The sequence below is a fragment of the Bactrocera oleae genome, chromosome 3, assembly GCF_042242935.1.
Source record: "Bactrocera oleae isolate idBacOlea1 chromosome 3, idBacOlea1, whole genome shotgun sequence".
NCBI lineage: Eukaryota > Metazoa > Arthropoda > Insecta > Diptera > Tephritidae > Bactrocera > Bactrocera oleae.
Window position 1 is genome coordinate 23,475,783 of NC_091537.1, and position 18,011 is coordinate 23,493,793.

The 18,011-nt window shown below is 33.8% G+C and overlaps 1 protein-coding gene across 10 annotated transcripts in view; it reads left to right on the top strand.

The window, feature by feature from the left end:
- sky (GTPase-activating protein skywalker) overlaps positions 1–18,011 on the top strand; it is a 127,912-nt gene that overhangs the window by 51,628 nt on the left and 58,273 nt on the right. For all 10 annotated transcript variants that reach the window (XM_070106262.1, XM_070106270.1, XM_070106268.1 and 7 more), the window contains one exon: positions 3,497–4,116. In XM_070106262.1, the coding sequence (XP_069962363.1) occupies positions 3,969–4,116 (148 nt within the window). In that variant the 5' untranslated portion in view covers positions 3,497–3,968. The remainder of the gene's footprint in view (positions 1–3,496; positions 4,117–18,011) is intronic.

Below are 18,011 nucleotides of genomic sequence, written 5' to 3' on the forward strand. Positions count from 1 at the left end.
AGGAATGTATTACAATATGTATCATAGTTGATCCGGACTGACAAAAAAATCGAGAGAAAGCGTTTATTTCGGTTGCACCGAAAAATACCCTTCACAAATACAATATATTCCATACAATAACTTGATTTCGATCGTTCAGTTTATATGTCATCTATATGTTATAGTGGTCCGATTTGAAAAATTTGTTCGGAGATTACACAATTGCCTTTGAAAACTATCCACGCCACAATTCTTGAAGATATCTCGTCAACTAAAAAAGTTTTCCATATAAGCACTTCATTCCGATTGTTCAGTTTGTATGGTGACTGTATGCTATAGTGGCCCGATATCATTGATTACGCCAAATGAGCACTTTCTTGAGAAAGAAAAGACGCGTGAAAAACTTAAGGTCGATATCTCAAAAACTATGGGACTAGTTCGCATATATACGGACAGACAGACGGACATAGCCGAATCGACTCAGCTCGTCATTCTGATCATTTATATAGTTATTTATTTAGGGTCTCGAACGTTTACTTTCGTGGGAAACTTAATATACGCTTCAATATTGAAATATTGTTTTATACTTTTATGCAAATACTTTTAATTTAATACAATTTTGTTTCACACGACTGTTTAGCTTGCATGCAAGCGGCCAACAAGGCGTATGATTAACGTCACATTTCCGCTTTTCCCGGCACATTTATTCAAAATCGAACAAATGTAGGTATATGTGTTTTTGCTTTTCTGCTGCTTTTGTTAAGCGTTCGGATTCGGACGTTACTCGCCACTCGATAAAATTGAATTGCAACGCTGAACGTGTCGGTTTTTTTTTGTTGAAATTGTTTTCATAAAATTTCTCTATAATATTTTCTTGTTTTTTCTCACTTTTACGTATTCTATTTCCGCTACTCTTACACTGCCTTTTACAATCATTTATAATTTGCTTTTCTTCTCCATTTGTTTATTTGCTCTCTTCCAGCCGTCTTTCCCAACCCCCTCCTTTCATCCAAAACGCAAAATAATTATAAATTGTTTGTTTTCTTAATCTAGTGCAGCGTTTTACTTTTTCTATAGTTTGGCAGTTTATTTGGTAAAAAGGAATTGTTTTGAACGCTCATTGGAATTGTAATGAAAAGTGTTGTGCCCGAATTTTTTGTTTACAAAATTTATTGTATCTTTAATTGTTAGTAAAATTTGATAGCTACCAGTAAGGCGGCTAAGTAAAAGTAAATTTCAGCCTTCTGCTTAAAAACACAAAAACACATTTACTTCGGCTGCACCGAAGCTGCAATACCCTTCACATGTGCATAGCATAAAAGGATCTAATCTTGATTTTGAGCGGCCATCTTGTATGGCAACTATGTATATGCTATATTGGATCCATCTGAATAATTTGTTGACTTTCGTGAAAATATCTTGTCAAATAAAGAAGTTTTCCGTACCAAAACTTGATTTCGATCGTTCAGTTGGCTTGGTAACTATATGCTGTAGTGGTCCGATCTGATCCAATTTATTCGTAGATTGTAATGCTGCCTTTGACAATAATCTATGCCAAGTTTCGTGAATTTAGTTTGTCAAATAAAAAAGTTGCCCATTTTGATCGATCGATTTGTATGGTAGCTATATCCTATATTGGTGCGAGATTGGGATAAACAAACAGAATTTCAAAAATTTACTATAATTCATTTATTAGGCTAATAACACCCGAAATAACACACATTGAATTTTGAATAAATGCGCTGAAGATATCAGAGCTATACCTAAAAAACGAAAAACTGTTTCTCAAAATAAGAAACGGCTTGAGGAAATAAATCTAAGAAATTTGGTAGATAATATCGTCTATGTCGCCTAAAGAGGGTGACAATAATGGCGAATATATCTAATAGCTAATGTATCCCTATAATCTACATCGCTATAATCTGCTCAATAACATTCAAGGCTAGACCTAAATTTCAGAATGGTTGGTTTCATCATTTGTTCTCTTGTAAAATTTCTTTTTCATGTATGTTTGGTGTAAACAAATCAAAATTTCGAGTTTGAAATACCCTATTTAAAACTGCATCAGCTGAGGAAAAAACTATCGATTAAAGAACTTTATGCTCAGATGAGAGAAAAGTTTGAAAAAGACTATGTTTAAAGGTTGCGTGGGGAAATAAACCATTGTATTCCTAACCTAATTTAAAAAACACAATAAGGTCGGTTCGAGCTTTACGAGAAATGGTATAGAAATATACTGAAACTAAATGTTTTAAGTTTTTCTAAAAAATAATACAGGGTTGAAAGTAGTTTTGTAATGGTATTATTAATATTTATACTCTCGCAACCTGTTGCTACAGAGTATAATAGTTTTGTTCACCTAACGGTTGTTTGTATCACCTAAAACTAATCGAGTTAGATATAGGATTATGTATATATAAATGATCAGGATGAAGAGACGAGTTGAAATCCGGGTGACTGTCTGTCCGTCCGTCCGTCCGTGCAAGCTCTAACTTGAGTAAAAATTGAGATATCTTTATGAAACTTGGTAGACATGTTTCATGGTACCGTGAGACGGTTGGTATTGCAGATGGGCGTAATCGGACCACTGCCACGCCCACAAAACGCCATTAATCAAAAACAAATAACTTGCCATAACTAAGCTCCGCAATAAGATACAAGACTGATATTTGGTACACAGGATCACATTAGGGAGGGGCATCTGCAGTTAAAATTTTTTTTTTAAAGTGGGCGTGGTCCCGCCTCTAATAGGTTTAATGTGCATATCTCCTAAACCGCTAATGCTATAATAACAAAATTCACTGGAAGCAAATGTTTTTAGCACTTCTATTGACGGTGTGAAAATAGTTGAAATCGGGTACCAACTCCGCCCACTCCCCATATAACGGTACTGTTAAAAACTACTAAAAGCGCGATAAATCAAGCACTAAACACGCCAGAGACATTAAATTTTATCTCTGCGATTTTATGAGATAACCTTATAGGAATCGCGTTCAAAATTAGACAGTGGGCGTGGCACAGCCCACTTTTAGGTGAAAACTCATATCTTGAGATCTGCTTAACCGATTTCAACCAAATTCGGTGCGTAACGTTCTTTTCATGTTTCTATGTCATAGTGCGAAAATGGGCGAAATTGGACTACAACCACGCCTATTTCCCATATAACACCTTTTTTAATTCCATCTGATTCTTTCACTTTCCACTATGCAAATCAGGTAACAATATTTATATCGGGGTAAAACTGTGCGTGAATAATGCAATTAAAGTATGCCACCTTGCGGCCAAAAATTGTCTAAATCGAACCAAAACTGTTCAAACCCCTAAGTACTAAATATGTGGACCCCAGTGCCTATAGTTGACCTTCTATCATAAATATCAGTCAATCCACAAAGAAATCTAAAACGAGTATACCATTTGACTTTGCGAGAGTATAAAATGTTCGGTTACATCCTTGTTTTATTTACATATTATGTTCTAAATAAAAAATAATAATCAACATCCTTTTTTTATTTTTCAGAATATCGTAACCTATACCCTGTGGCGTTATTGGATTATGCTTTTTGAAGATTTAACATAAATTTGAAAATATCATAATGTTGCATTTTTCAACACGTCGCCGTGGAGTATTTCTATCTCCATAAACATTTAATGTAAAAAAATTTCAAAAACAATTTGAAGTTGAAAATCGAAAATCGAAAAAAATTAAGCAAAAGTAAACTAAAATTAAAGTAACAGAGTTCGCAAATACTTCTAGTCAAATTAAAAGTAACTCAAATTAAAGAAAATCTAACAAAGTCCAAAAATACAGGCACCGAGAAGAGAGCGTACACCAAAGAAGAAGGGGCATAGTGTGTGAGAGAGAGAGATAGAGAGGAATTGAGATTCTGTGTAGAGCATATAAGTGCAAACTATATTAATAATATAGTAGTTGTAAAAAAAAAAAATTATATCTTCGTTGGCAAACTTTCTAAGCGAGTATTTAGAAAACAATGCCTTACAATCGTGACGCGTCATCAGCTCAGGCTGATAAATTGAGTGGCATCGAGGAGGAGAGCGACTTGTACGAGGGATTTTCACCACACGTCGACACAGCAGAAATAAAAAGCTTGGATTTCTACAATCAAAAGCCCTCGACTGGTAAGTGTTTTCATATTCTTCCTTATATTTCTTAATTAAATGCACCAATATTCATTTATTTCTTTGAGGGGTCGTGATTTACAGCAGGTCCGCAATAAAAATTAGCAAAACTGCTGAATACACTTTCGACTGGTAAACAGCTAACGAGCTGCAATTTTTAATCAAAACAAATATTCTAAATATAGAATAGAATTTATTATTATAACTTTTGGTTGATGTGAATATTTTCGCAAGAATTTTTTTTGAGCACTGGCTGCAGCAACAACGTTAGTTAATTTTAAAATCGAAAATGTTGCCTCAAGCGTTTTTCGCCGCTGTGCAACATTCTATTTTTGTAATGAAGTAAAAAAAATCGTACTTCAAACTTACGAAATTTCATAATATTTTCAGATTTTTAATTTTTTTCCGTCGATAAATACTGAAAATTGTAAATAAAATCCACACATGCCACAGTACATTAAAATGCTGAGCATTTATGTATATGTAAGTATGGTATGTGTTGCCTAACATATTTACAAACACTTATCTGCCATCACACAGATTTTATAATTTTTATACTCTCGCAACCTGTTGCTACAGAATATAATAGTTTTGTTCACCTAACGGTTGTTTGTATCACCTTAAACTAATCGAGTTAGATATAGGGTTATACATATATATATAAATGATCAGGATGAAGAGACGAGTTGAAATCCGGGTGACTGTCTGTCCGTCCGTCCGTCCGTGCAAGCTCTAACTTGAGAAAAAATTGAGATATCTTTATGAAACTTGGTAGACATGTTTCTTGGTACCGTGAGACGGTTGGTATTGCAGATGGGCGTAATCGGACCACTGCCACGCCCACAAAACGACATTAATCAAAAACAAATAAGTTGCCATAACTAAGCTCCGCAACAAGATACAAGACTGTTATTTGGTACACAGGATCACATTAGGGAGGGGCATCTGCAGTTAAAATTTTTTTTTAAAGTGGGCGTGGTGCCGCTCTAATAGGTTTAATGTGCATATCTCCTAAACCGCTAATGCTATAATAACAAAATTCACTGAAAGCAAATGCTTTTAGAACTTCTACCTACAGTGTGAAAATAGTTGAAATCGGGTGGCAACTCCGCCCACTCCCCATATAACGGTACTGGTAAAAAATACTAAAAGCGCGATAAATCAAGCACTAAACACGCCAGAGACATTAAATTTTATCTCTGCGATGGTACGAGATGACTTAATAGGAGCCGCGTTCAAAATTAGTCAGTGGGCGTGGCACCGCCCACTTTTAGGTGAAAACCCATATCTTGAGATCTGCTTAACCGAATTCAACCAAATTCGGTGAATAACGTTCTTTTCATATTTCTATGTTATAGTGCGAAAATGGGCGAAATCGGACTACAACTACGCCTATTTCCCATATAACACCATTTTCAATTCCATCTGATGATGATTATATCGGGGTAAAACTTTGTGTGAATAAAACGTTTAAAATATGCCACCTTGTGACCAAAAATTGTCTAAATCGAACCAAAACTGTTCAAGCCTGTAGGTACTGAATGTATGGACCCCAGTACCTATAGTTGACTTTTTACCGAAAATATCGGTCAACATAGAACAAGGCGACAATATCCACAAAGAAATCTCAAACGAGTATACCATTTGACTTTGCGAGAGTATAAAATGTTCGGTTATATCCAAACTTAGCCCTTCCTTACTTGTTTTGATTTACCATTATTTTAAGAAATGTTTTTTTTTTAAGGGGATACGTGCGTTTCTTCGAGGAAAAAAACGCCCATTTTTTGCATAAAAAATTAACTATTTTATTCAAACTATTGTTATTCCCAAGACATATACTATCTTACAAAGATATTGTAAAAATATTCAAAACTCAATTACGACGTCATTTCCTCGGAAAATAGGTGTCTCTGTGGTGACTGCATGATCATCTGAAGTGAAAAAGAAAAAAATACGTGTTTTAGTAAAGACCATAAACTAGGTATTGGACGAAAGAATCAAGTGAAAGTTGTATTTTGGCATTTTACAAAAAAAGACATCAAATTAAGTGAAAATTTCTTGACGTTTTTGTGTTTTTAAATAGTTTTAATTGAACAAAAAAAAAATCTTTCGTTCGAGGCCTTGTAAAGTGTATCTCGAAGACGTGTGTAAACTTTCATTAATTAATTATCGTTTGAGTAATTTGCGAGAGAAACAGTTTCGAGAACAATGCGTTTCAAGTCCGTTATCTGCAAAACTATTACTCGTATTAACTTGAGCATTTAGAACAATATTCTAGAGATGTTATAGAATTATTTCTGTTAAATTTTAATGGAGAAATACGGCAATGACAGCAATTACTCTGAAGCGTCTCGGAAATAAGCTGAATTGCGGTGCCCCTAATAACTAGGTGCTGGATCATTTGAAATCAGAAAAGCAAATTGTATCGTTAGATAGTCCGTTGAACAAACATTCTTGAGACTTCCCCCCTTAAAACCCATTCCAGCACTTTATACCTCCAGTATTCATAAACAATTGGGCAAACGAAATAAGCAAAGATTTCACAATACTTTGAATGTTTTTTTTTCAATTATTTGCGTTTGTATTGTAGTGTTTACATTAGCAGTATCATCAGCTGCTAAACACTGATCGAAATCAGAATGACGGTTTAAGAAATGAGTAACAGTTAATACGAGTACCTTTCAAATTGGTCCACCTTTTAAAACGACGCAAAAGTTAAGAAAACTATATTAAAATGGTTTAAGATGAGAAACACCGAAGAAATAGGAAATTTTAAAAAAAACCTTCAGGAATGGATAGACAAACAAATAAACTAACCGAATAATAACTGAATCCGTTAGAAGGTTCAGTTCGTATTAATTAGAAAAATTGTATAATAATGATATAAAGTGATCAGAGTTGAATTGCCAAAATAAATATTTTTTAGATGGATGAAAAGCAAGTGGTTTTTTTTAAATCAAATGATGCCAGTAATACATATAATGATTAGACTTCGAAAGATGTAGATCTTAAATAGTGGTTTGACGCTGTTAATAATAGAATATCGTATGGCCAAAATATCGTCTTCAAGCTGTTATGAACCAGTTGAAATCATAAAAAATATAAGTATGCATCCAGATGCAGTGAAAGAATAAGCCGCCTAAATGGACCGTTCAAAATGACAGCTGAATCAATGACAGCTAATATCAGAAGGTATGTAAAGGGAATCTTTGGGTATAACAATATTAAAAACCTGCTTAATACTCGTAATCGACTTGAAGCTTATTTAAAATTTATGGGGAGATATAAAACAATATGTTTTCGAAAAAATACGGTTTGATTCACACGCTTTATGAAACGCAGAGCTTTCAGCATAAAAATCATTTCGGTTGACAGATACCTTAATGAACTCCAGGAAGCGTAGATTTGATGGCACAACGGCTAATCCTACGGCCGTGGTTTTTCTACTGTTATTTTTATGAGCACTCATTTTAAAATGGGATTTTTTAAAAATCCTTTTAGGTTTGTTGGCAGAACATAAAAAATCAATATTGATAGAGTCCAAAAATTACTTAATTAATAATGACAGCTAATTTATGAAAATTGTTTATGGTTTTTTGTAATCCTCAAGTAAGCACTGCTATTATCACGCACACAACTGTATGTATACAAAAGGAAAATAATAGCCAAAACTGAAGAAAGCGAAATGGAAATGTAGAACACTCCGGCTGTAGTCCACGTGATGGGAAGGTCATGCTGAATATTAAAATTTTTATGGAAGGTTATTTTGGAAAGCCTTTTACATAAATACTTATATATAATGCGTGATATAGAATAAAAAATGTTGTACCTATGTATGTATCCATGTATATTTGCACTTCAGATTTCTGCCTATGATGACTGGCATTATCGCGTGATTTTTGTTGTAAACAGCAGTGTTTTTATGGTTTAAACATTAATGAGAGACAGCCAAGAGGTTGTGGTGGCGGTATATGGAGTATTCTAAATATATGTGGTGATGGATACTTCTTTGAAGGAACGGAAAAGTTTTATATCAAATACAAAATACACGTCATAACATTTTTTATTTTACTTTAATTTTTAAATTGTTGTTTTGATTTTCTTTATAAATGTTTTAAATAAAAAATAATTCACAGGATATTGTGTGCCAAAAGCTTCCGGTGAAGTTAAAAAAATCGGCATCAAGACAATGTGTTCATAAACATACATATGTTATGTACATAGTATAATATTGACATACTACCACATTGCAAAGCATATGTACATATGTGTATGTGAAAATTATGCATTTGTTTTTTGCTCAGCTGGGTTACGCTTTGCCGTAATGCATGCCTAACATGAGCATTAACGATTTCAATGTAAATATTTGTTTGCCGGTTTCGTCGAGAGAAAACTGAAATTAGAATAAGAAAAGACAAGGTTGTCGCCGTTGGAGGCAGCTTATCAATAAAACGAGAAAAATCGCACTTTTGAATGAAATATTTGTTTATATGGAATTATGTGTATACCTACAGTGGAATGAATTAATCGCTAACAACCTTAAAACTAGTATGATCCACAAACGGAAGTGGAGTGGTCACATATATATTTTAGAGCATAAAAAAAGTTATGTAAGTATGCAGTAGCATGATGGACCCAAAAACGCTCTGGCGATCTTGCATATGGTAAATAAAACGTTCTGTGTAAAATTGTTTGATTAAAGCAACATGAATAAATCGTTTTAAACTAGCTCGGTGTGTTCTCTTTTGGACTAGTTTATTTTCGATGAGTAAATTGTTGCCGCAAGCTGGTGTTTTTTTTCAAACAAGTTCGGTGTTCTACTGCGGTCGCCGACAATTATGCAAATTTGTATGTAGCTGTGAAGGTCTCTTTCATTAGGTTTTGTGCCTAATACTCAATTAATTGATATCACATGATCCAGCGAGTGATTAGGTGTATATGTTAGGATATTTAGTAGTAAGGCTTGCTTGTTATGGAAATTTTAGGAAAATATCTTTGAAATTTTCGCCTTTATTTAAAATTTTCAAAACTAAAAATGGCATTTATTTACATTTTCGAATTTAAATTGGCCGGCTTCCAAGAGTCGATGCTATTTGTTTATATTAGATGAACTACCACTGAAACTATATTACATAGGCTCTGTCTGTTTGTTGGAGAAATATTAAACAAAACGGGAGGTTATGATGCCGCTATTGTGAAATACCCGAGGCAGAAGTCATACAAAATTTTGCAGAAGTACCGGAAAGAGCTAAGTTACTCTTTATGTTTCTTTTCGAATCCCTCTTTCTCATTTATTTTTTCTCTGTCATGATAACCTTATTCATAAGGCAAACCTGCACTGTAATGACGATCAATGCTTATGATTCTGCAACTGTTAAATACTCAATCTGTAAGTAGTGCATCTTGACAGAATCGAGCATATTTATTTATAAATCTAATATATCAACTAGTGATTCTAAAACCACATATAGCCAGCAGCTTTTAAAGCAAAGCTGTATAGTTTTTAAATATAGTATATAAAGGCCAAAAACAATTAATTTCCGTTTGAATCCGAGACCTTTACATTTACCTTTTTTAAGAGTTTTACCAGTTTTCTGGTTACCAAATCCATTCTGACAAGTTACATCTGTCCAAAAACCAATTTTTACGTTTCGCCTTAGAGCATTTCCGATGATGATACAGGTTAAGCCTATGTCCACACACAGTCATAGACAGGAAATAAAAATTATTTTTAATGAAAATCCTGAATGGAACAGTTTGCAGTTCTTTTCTCTTGTCCGAAGTTAAATTTAATATCCCGGTTCGCTTTTCGAAGCAGTTTAGACCCTTAATGTTAAAATCTTCTAGATCAAATTTTGAACTAAACCAACCTTTCCGCCACAAATGTCTTGATTTATATGACTTATTTCTCAAAATTTAAAAAAAAATAAAGTAATTTTAAATCGTAGCTGTTGAAACTTTTGTTTCTGTAGCTGTGCAATTTTGGATCTCTACGCTTTAAAAACTCCTGCCTTACATAACTCAGCTAATTCCGCACGTACGCGGATTGCGCCTCTTGGTTCGGCGGAAGAAGGATAATCGTTGGGTGTTTAATATTCTTATTATTGCTTTTTGAAGAACTTATATTTCTCTTAAGTGTATTCGTTTTAAACCATATGAAATTCTCGTAGTTTACTGTTACTTGCTGCTAAGGTCTCTTTTATTTTCATTGAAACTCGTAAAAGGTATATACTTGTAGTGGTAATGTAAATTAGGAAATTCACGCATATATTAAAGTCAATATGCCATATTTTGCACCAAATGTTTGCTAACATGTCTAATCTGACTGAGCACTTGTTTGTTTTGGTATACCCTAAAATTCGCTGAAATATTGCGATAAAGATAAAAGTGGTCGGTCGTACTGATTATCGGTGTTTGCTATGTTATTTTGCATACACTTTTCCAGTCATATGACACGCTGATTGACGCTTAAGTTGACTAAACATTTCGATTTAACACTTAACGATTAGATACTCGCTGAACAGTCGCTACCTGTTAGGGGCGCAGTAAACGCCAAATTCTGCGACTGATATCCACTTTTTCTTAATTTCTTTTACCCCTCCCTGATTGTGTTTTAAAATTGTCTATATCCACTCCCAGCGCCTGTTTGGTACACACTGAGCGACCTACTATATTCACCGGTAGCTTGTGGTAAGCGGCGCTGATTACATAGGCGCGAGTCGCCGCCATAAATCATCATAAAAGACAATTGATCAACGACTTGATTTTCGACGTCAATTCGATAATTTAATTTAGTATTTTATTTCATTTGCTATTTTATTGCAATTCCCTTCGCTTTAGATTTATTAGCTCAAGCATTTTATGTCGTGTTTATTGATTTTACAACAGCCTGACATCTTTTTGAATTGGCATTTGCATAATTTTATTATTATATGAATCTCGCATTTGGTAAATTTTTACGACTCAAATGATATGCGTAAAATATTAGGGTGCAGTAGCTAGACTTTTATGTCAGATTGACAGGTGCCTTAGGGTAAATATTGAGACAAGGTTTTGATATCATTTTTATTATTACTCTGCTTTAACAAGTAACATAATTTTAACGTATTTTAAATTTGGAATAAAAGCATAATTTTGGAGATAAAGAGGGATTTGCAAATTGTATAATTGGCGGAAAAAATAACCGAAAATTGCCGGCTCTCACGCCATGCATAGACCTACTGGTCCTTGGAAATTCCAGATGGAGGTTCACTTTTATTTGAGTTGAAGTCTTCGTCATATAGGACTTCAACGCTTTTTGCGAACTTTAATATCGAGTTGAGCACCTAAATATCTAGGCCGATAAGGCTCGTGCTCCAGCGTCTCGCTCATGCCCACTTCCCTGCACTTTCGACATGCTCGTCGTTACTTATGCCCATCCAACAGACTTTTTACCACCATTTTGATCACCGTAGCAGGCATATTCTCTACGCAGCGCCGAAGTCCTGAAGAACTAAGGTATTTGCCTTTTCAACGATGCTCAGGCATTTCCATAAAAATGTATAAAATTGAAATAAACAAATCTCACGGTGAACAACTTTTGGCCAAGTGCCAAATACAAATTGATGGGAGCAAAGTAGTAAAAACCACAACAACAACAATTAACATTAACAATTTATTAACGAACATAAGCGCAAGGCACGAAAATACTCTTATTAATTATTGCATTAAATAAAATACTTGTATATATAAACAATTTTGAAATACGGCAAGAAACGGATTCGGATTTTTTTGTCACGCTGCCAAAAGCGCGTCGGTTTTCCCGGTGGAAATTTATATCGATTTAAAAATTTTTTTTTTATAAAAATTTTCATAACACAGGTCGTTACTTTGTTTATATTTTTATATCTATTTTTGTCGCATTTTTCTGCTTATCTGCTTTATTCCTTAAATTCTTTCAAACACAATATTGAGAATATACACTGGCGGCCAACAAATTAGGGTCGATTTTGTTTTGAAACTTTTTCCATTTCGTATGATATGTTGGTTTGATATAATTTTTACACAAAATGTAGTTCTCGCTGCACTGAAAATTGCTTGACGTGACAGAAATTTGGGAACAAATATTATTTGGCTGTAATGGCTGTTTGTGTTGTCCCACTTCAACGGAAACTCCTTGCGGTAACCATCACTAATCCTTTGAGATCCATCTGAACTCAATCGGACAAAAAAAAAAACAATGTTTTACTAATAGATAATTTAGTGCCAGCTCGAGGATTTTTGTTTCAGACAATTTTTTCTAGATTTTCGTTAAAAACCAACAGTTAACTTGGTTATAACAAATCGAAATTGAACAAAAAGTCCTTCATAATGTTTCAAATTTGAAATCTACCGAGCTTTTTTCGAGCTACGGTTGTCACCAGTTCATAAAATATAGTTTTGAGAAAATTGCATTTTTACTTCAAATTTCTAAGATATTGTAGTTTAAAAAAATACAAAATCGATTTTTTGAGAATTCTGTTAGCCCCTAAATGCTTATAATAATTTGAATTTTGTTTTTGGAAATATTGTATTGCGTGTTTGATTTTTCTGGACAAAAAATAGTCGCTACTTTGCTGGCCAACACTACATACGCTCGTATAGCGCTTTTAAAATTTTTGTAATTGTTGATAATGCGTTAAAATATACGTTCAAAATGCAAAATATAAATGTACATAAATAAAGGTCGAAACAAGTCGTAGTATAAATATGTACTCGTGTACATACATACGTGGGGTTTTCCAAATTCTTCTTCCAGAAGCATTTGCAAAGTTGGCTGCATTTATCCACTCGTTCGTCGGTTTCGTATAAAAATAAATTACATTAGTCTACAGACATTTTGCGGCTGTGATGTTAGAGTGTATTAGATTCTTGCTAATTTTGGGTTGCTAAAACCGAAAATGATAGTAAAAATTTTCTAGCACGTAGGATTTTTTGTGGTGTAGTCAAGGGGTGTAGGGGTCAAACCACCACCATATATTAAAATGACAAAAATAGCTGTACCTAATGGAACATTTTTGAACTCAAATTCGTAATCACGACGCCTCTAATACCCCGACAGACCTTTTAGCACATCAGTTGCAAAATTTTCCCTCAGATTTGTTGAGTAGTGTTATACATACATATACAATTTTCATGATTGTGTTGGCGCGTCGAGAGTGCACTAAAAGGCGCCAATAAATTGCACAATTTTCATTATAAACAAATATACATATATGTAAATATATATATGTGAGTTCAGGCGTAAGCATTTTGAGTCAATAAAACCGCAGCACCGCCCACTCAAGCAATATTGTTGCTTCATGCGCTAGATTAAATATATAAAAATATATAATTTATAGATATGTATATGTATATGTACATAAAGTATACTATAATGTACATTATTTGATTAAATATGTGCAGAAACGATTTTTCAAGTCACGTGCCTGGATTTCATGATATTTGGTATATTCTATTATGGGCGCAGTGACCATTCCAATTCATTCTTGAAACACGAACTTCATCTTACTAAAAATTGGTTTAGATGAACTGAGAGCCAGAGGCTAGGAGGGTTTGATTGCGCGCAAATACAAATTTAAATAGGTATATTCGTTGATAACATTATTTTCATTTTGTATAAAAGCAGTTTGAATATTTTTATATAAATATATATATACATACACCTGCATAAGTATAATTGGTGCTTTGTTCGATCTTTCGGCCAGTTTTTTCTCCGGACATTGCCGGATAAATAAAGCTCTCACCAGTTTTATGCCACTTCTGGTAGGTTGATATATGTACATATTTGTTAGATATATTCGCCATTACTTGTAGAGGGCATCTGTATTAGCAAACTTACTACAGTGCCAGAATCAAATTAAATCCACGAAGATTCGAATATTCTGAGTTCAGCCTCAGTAGTATTAAAGGAACTGCTTTTATTTAGCCTAAACAAAATTATACTTACAAACAGCAGTATCTGGAATACCCCCATCAGGCGCACGTGCTTTTTCTACGTTAATATAAATGTATACATGCTTATGTACATATTTGCAGTTAAATATTTATATTGGTGCCCATATAAGCGCACGTATATGGCTGGAAAGTATTGGGAATTTTCCATAGGGTTTTTTTTTAATTGCTATTTAGATATTTATCAAAATAATTCGTTACAGTGATGGGCAATATTAAAAAGGCAGATGCTGAGACACTCAAAGTCTAAAAACTTTCGAACATAGATTAATAGCTCTGTTACGGTTTTCAAGTCCACTCAGTTGATTGGAAGTTAAAGCAATTCAATTCCAGATAAATCAAACTCGTTTTTGGTATTAGAAAGTTCAACTATTTCCAGTTGAAGTTTTATTGGTGCTGCCAACCTAAAAACTGAAGGTTTGGCAAATAATTAAAAATCAGCTGTTTACACAGAGTTGAAATCCATATATAAGTTGAAGTTTGACAACACTTCAACGTATTTTTTTTCACGGATTGATATCGATTATACCGAATTTCAAAACATCAACCGAATTGTAATTGAGTTAAAACCCCCAATATGGGTTTAAATTAATGATGGATTTGTCAATTGTCCCAAAAACTGATGTCCATTATTGTCTCTTCAGCGCAACAAAAATGCGAAATATTACAAGAGAGATGTTAAAGAAATGAAGTAAGAGACTAAAAAAGTAATATCTCAAATAAGTGAATTATGGGTCCAACTTCTTTGCAACGGTATTTTTAAGGCTGTAAAATGTTAGATGATTTAAATAAAAAATGCGCTAAGTCCATCTGAAAAATTTTAATAAACATTATGTTTTTGGACGTTAGTATTTCAGCCATAAAGGGCATTATTATACTATTCCTCACTACTGTACCTTATCTGATAACTGTTACGACTTTCCACTGGTGAGCGGAAATAATCAAACGTGAGTAAATTTTACCGGGATGCTTCTACCAGTACTTTTGAAGCGATGTAGTAATTAGTTTGTTTAATTGGTTTTTGCATTGTTTACATAAGTGTTTGTTATTGTTGTGTAATCACAATTGAATACAGCTTATTTATTTAAGTTTTTAATTCATTTAATAAATTAAGGCCCTAATGATTGCTTACTCTTAACAGATAAACTTCATTAAGAAAATATAAATAAAGGTTTTGAGTATAAATTTGTGATTATATGGGGTGCCTCAACTTTCAATTTTAAGTACTGAATTTGTGAAAAGACAAGGAAAACCTTAACTCTGTCTGCTTTAATCGATCAATTTGTATCGCAGCTGTATGCTATAGTAGTTCGATCTAAACAGTTTTTTTCGGAGATTGTAGCGGTGCCTTAGAAAATACAAAAGTACAAGGACATGTATTTGATAGTTGCTATAGTGTTCCGGTATCGGCGGTTTCTATAAACGAGCAGGTTTTTTTGGGAGAAAAAGACGTGTGCAAAATTTTAGATCGATATCTCAAAAACTGAGGAACTAGTTCTCGTGTATACAGACAGACAGACGAACATGGCTAAATCGACTGAGTTCGGCATGCTGATCATGAGGTCTCCGACGTTTTCTTTAGGGTGTTTCAAACTTCGCGGGAAAATTAAATACCCTGCTTAGGGTATATAAACAGCTCCATTTCGAATGGATTTTCAAAGCTACTTTGGAATTCGTTTACAGCTTCCTGTAAATTTTAGGTGCTACGAAGAAGTTTTTGTTGAACTATTTGTACATTTTGTTTCCATTTTCTCTTATATGGGGTTTGATAGTTGGGGATATATTAATATATTATACATATGTAGTTCAAATTTTTTTGCCAACAAAACTTAAAGATCTCAACTGAGTGGTATTTAGATTCCACTATTTTTTGAACTCATAAAAATGTAGATTTATATCTACGAAGCTACAAGGTGTTAATAAAACATATTTAGTTACATATAAATAATTCAAATTTATTTCGAAGTGGCCATAAAGTGTATTTATTATGTTCGTCGTCATCCATACGCAGCTGCAAGAAAATGTATAACCAACTATAGCCACGATTTTCTAATGTAGCGCTGTGTTAATATCTGTGAAAACCATAATGACGTTGGCAGCGAGCCACATGTACCCAGTAGTCAAATCGATAGGTTATCAATTACTTTACAACTAGTGTGAACCGCAAATTCAAGTAATCCGACCACTTTTTGCCTTACAGACAACTGATATTGCTTCGCGTTGACGTCATAAGGAGATTTCGCCCAGAAATATAGCTATCACAACTAGTACAAAATACAACGTTTCTAACAAAACAAACGAGTAACTCATTAGACGAATATTCCATAATTGATATCGTAGAGCTTTAGCAGAAAATTTCTAGTTGCAAACTGTAGAATTTCCTGATTTGTTTTATTCACAGAAGAATATATATGTTTTAGTAATTGTATTGTGTATAGTTTTCTCAGACGTGCGATGAATGGACTTTTCCTGTATTTTTAATATAATTTTTCATAAGGGAGAGACATTTACGAAGTCAGTACTGCAGAACCAATCAACTCTGTAGCCCTCCTTATTTTAGTGCAGGTTAATTACATTTATGCATAAGAAACTTTGTACGTTTGTAAGCTTTTTTCATATGCGTAGCTTGGATTGCTTTCAACCATAAATTGCACGATAACTGCTCATTAGTTGTCCATTAATTGCTGTTACAGTGCATTAAACAGAGCCTAAAATGCATTTTGCAATTTTGCACAATTTGAAATGTTTGCTTGTTTTCTATTCGCCGCACTTGTGGTAACTGTAATTTCTGTGGTTAGTGACAGCGTTTGCTGCACTTCTTCTCTGTTTTCTCCAAGTAACTGCGGCTGCTAGTCTTGTATGAAACTCACAATAGTTTTGCGCAGAAAGCGCGAGCTTGCACTGAATTATGATTATAAAATAAGTTGTTGCACATAAGATGAAATGATCATGGACAGCTAAGCAACAATTAAGGCTATCCGTAGCGTCAATACTACGTCTCACTGCGTTAGGTTATGTAAGGAGGCAATAACAAGACTCTCAGTAGGTAATTCGGCTAATATCATCTAAGAACGCAGTCATATAGGATTAGAATGAAACGAAAAGGCAGACGAGTTGGCGCGCTCGTGAGCAGCTGGGAACACAATTCCCCTAAGCTGTCCCATGAGCTTTATATGTATAGAGTATATTAGCCCACTAAAAGTATTACTAAAAAAATTATTAACAATTAATCTATCTCTCTAGAGAAACAGTAGGAATACTGGTGATATATACAAGCCCCTGCAGCCTCAGGAAACATTCGCGAAATATGCGCATCAATTCATCGCGACTACTGCCGTTCATGTGATACTCACTAGAAGAAGTAGTAAAATCCTGTAGTCATAAATCAGAGTAGATCTTCTTTATCCGAAGTACAATACCACAATTTATAGGGAATAGATGATGTATAGTGAAGAGAGTAATGACAAAAAATATACCGCAGGTTTATTCTAAGTCTGAGTCAAACTTTCACAAGTCGCCTTGCAAATTAAATCAATACAAAAATTTCAAAATTGTTTTTCTTTCGCGATTCAAGCAAAATATATATTAACACTAGCTTTAATGAAGAAAGAGTTTTGTGAAAATAATATATGTAAGTCGGACAATTCCACCCTTAAGTAGAAAGTGTTGTTTGTATTATTATTTCAGATTCATGTTTTGCTCTTTCTACACTTTCTCTGCATTACTAGAATCTAGCTAGACTTGACAATTTTAGACATTCCAACAAAAGAATTTTTTTTATTTAACTAAGCTTATTTGGTTACCAGCAAAGAAGTGCATATAGTAGTCCATAGTAGTGGGATCCCTGGATCAGTCGTCGAACCTAACCTTTCTGTTTACTACCGCCTCTCTACAAAGAATTTGAAAAGTCTAAATTATCTTCT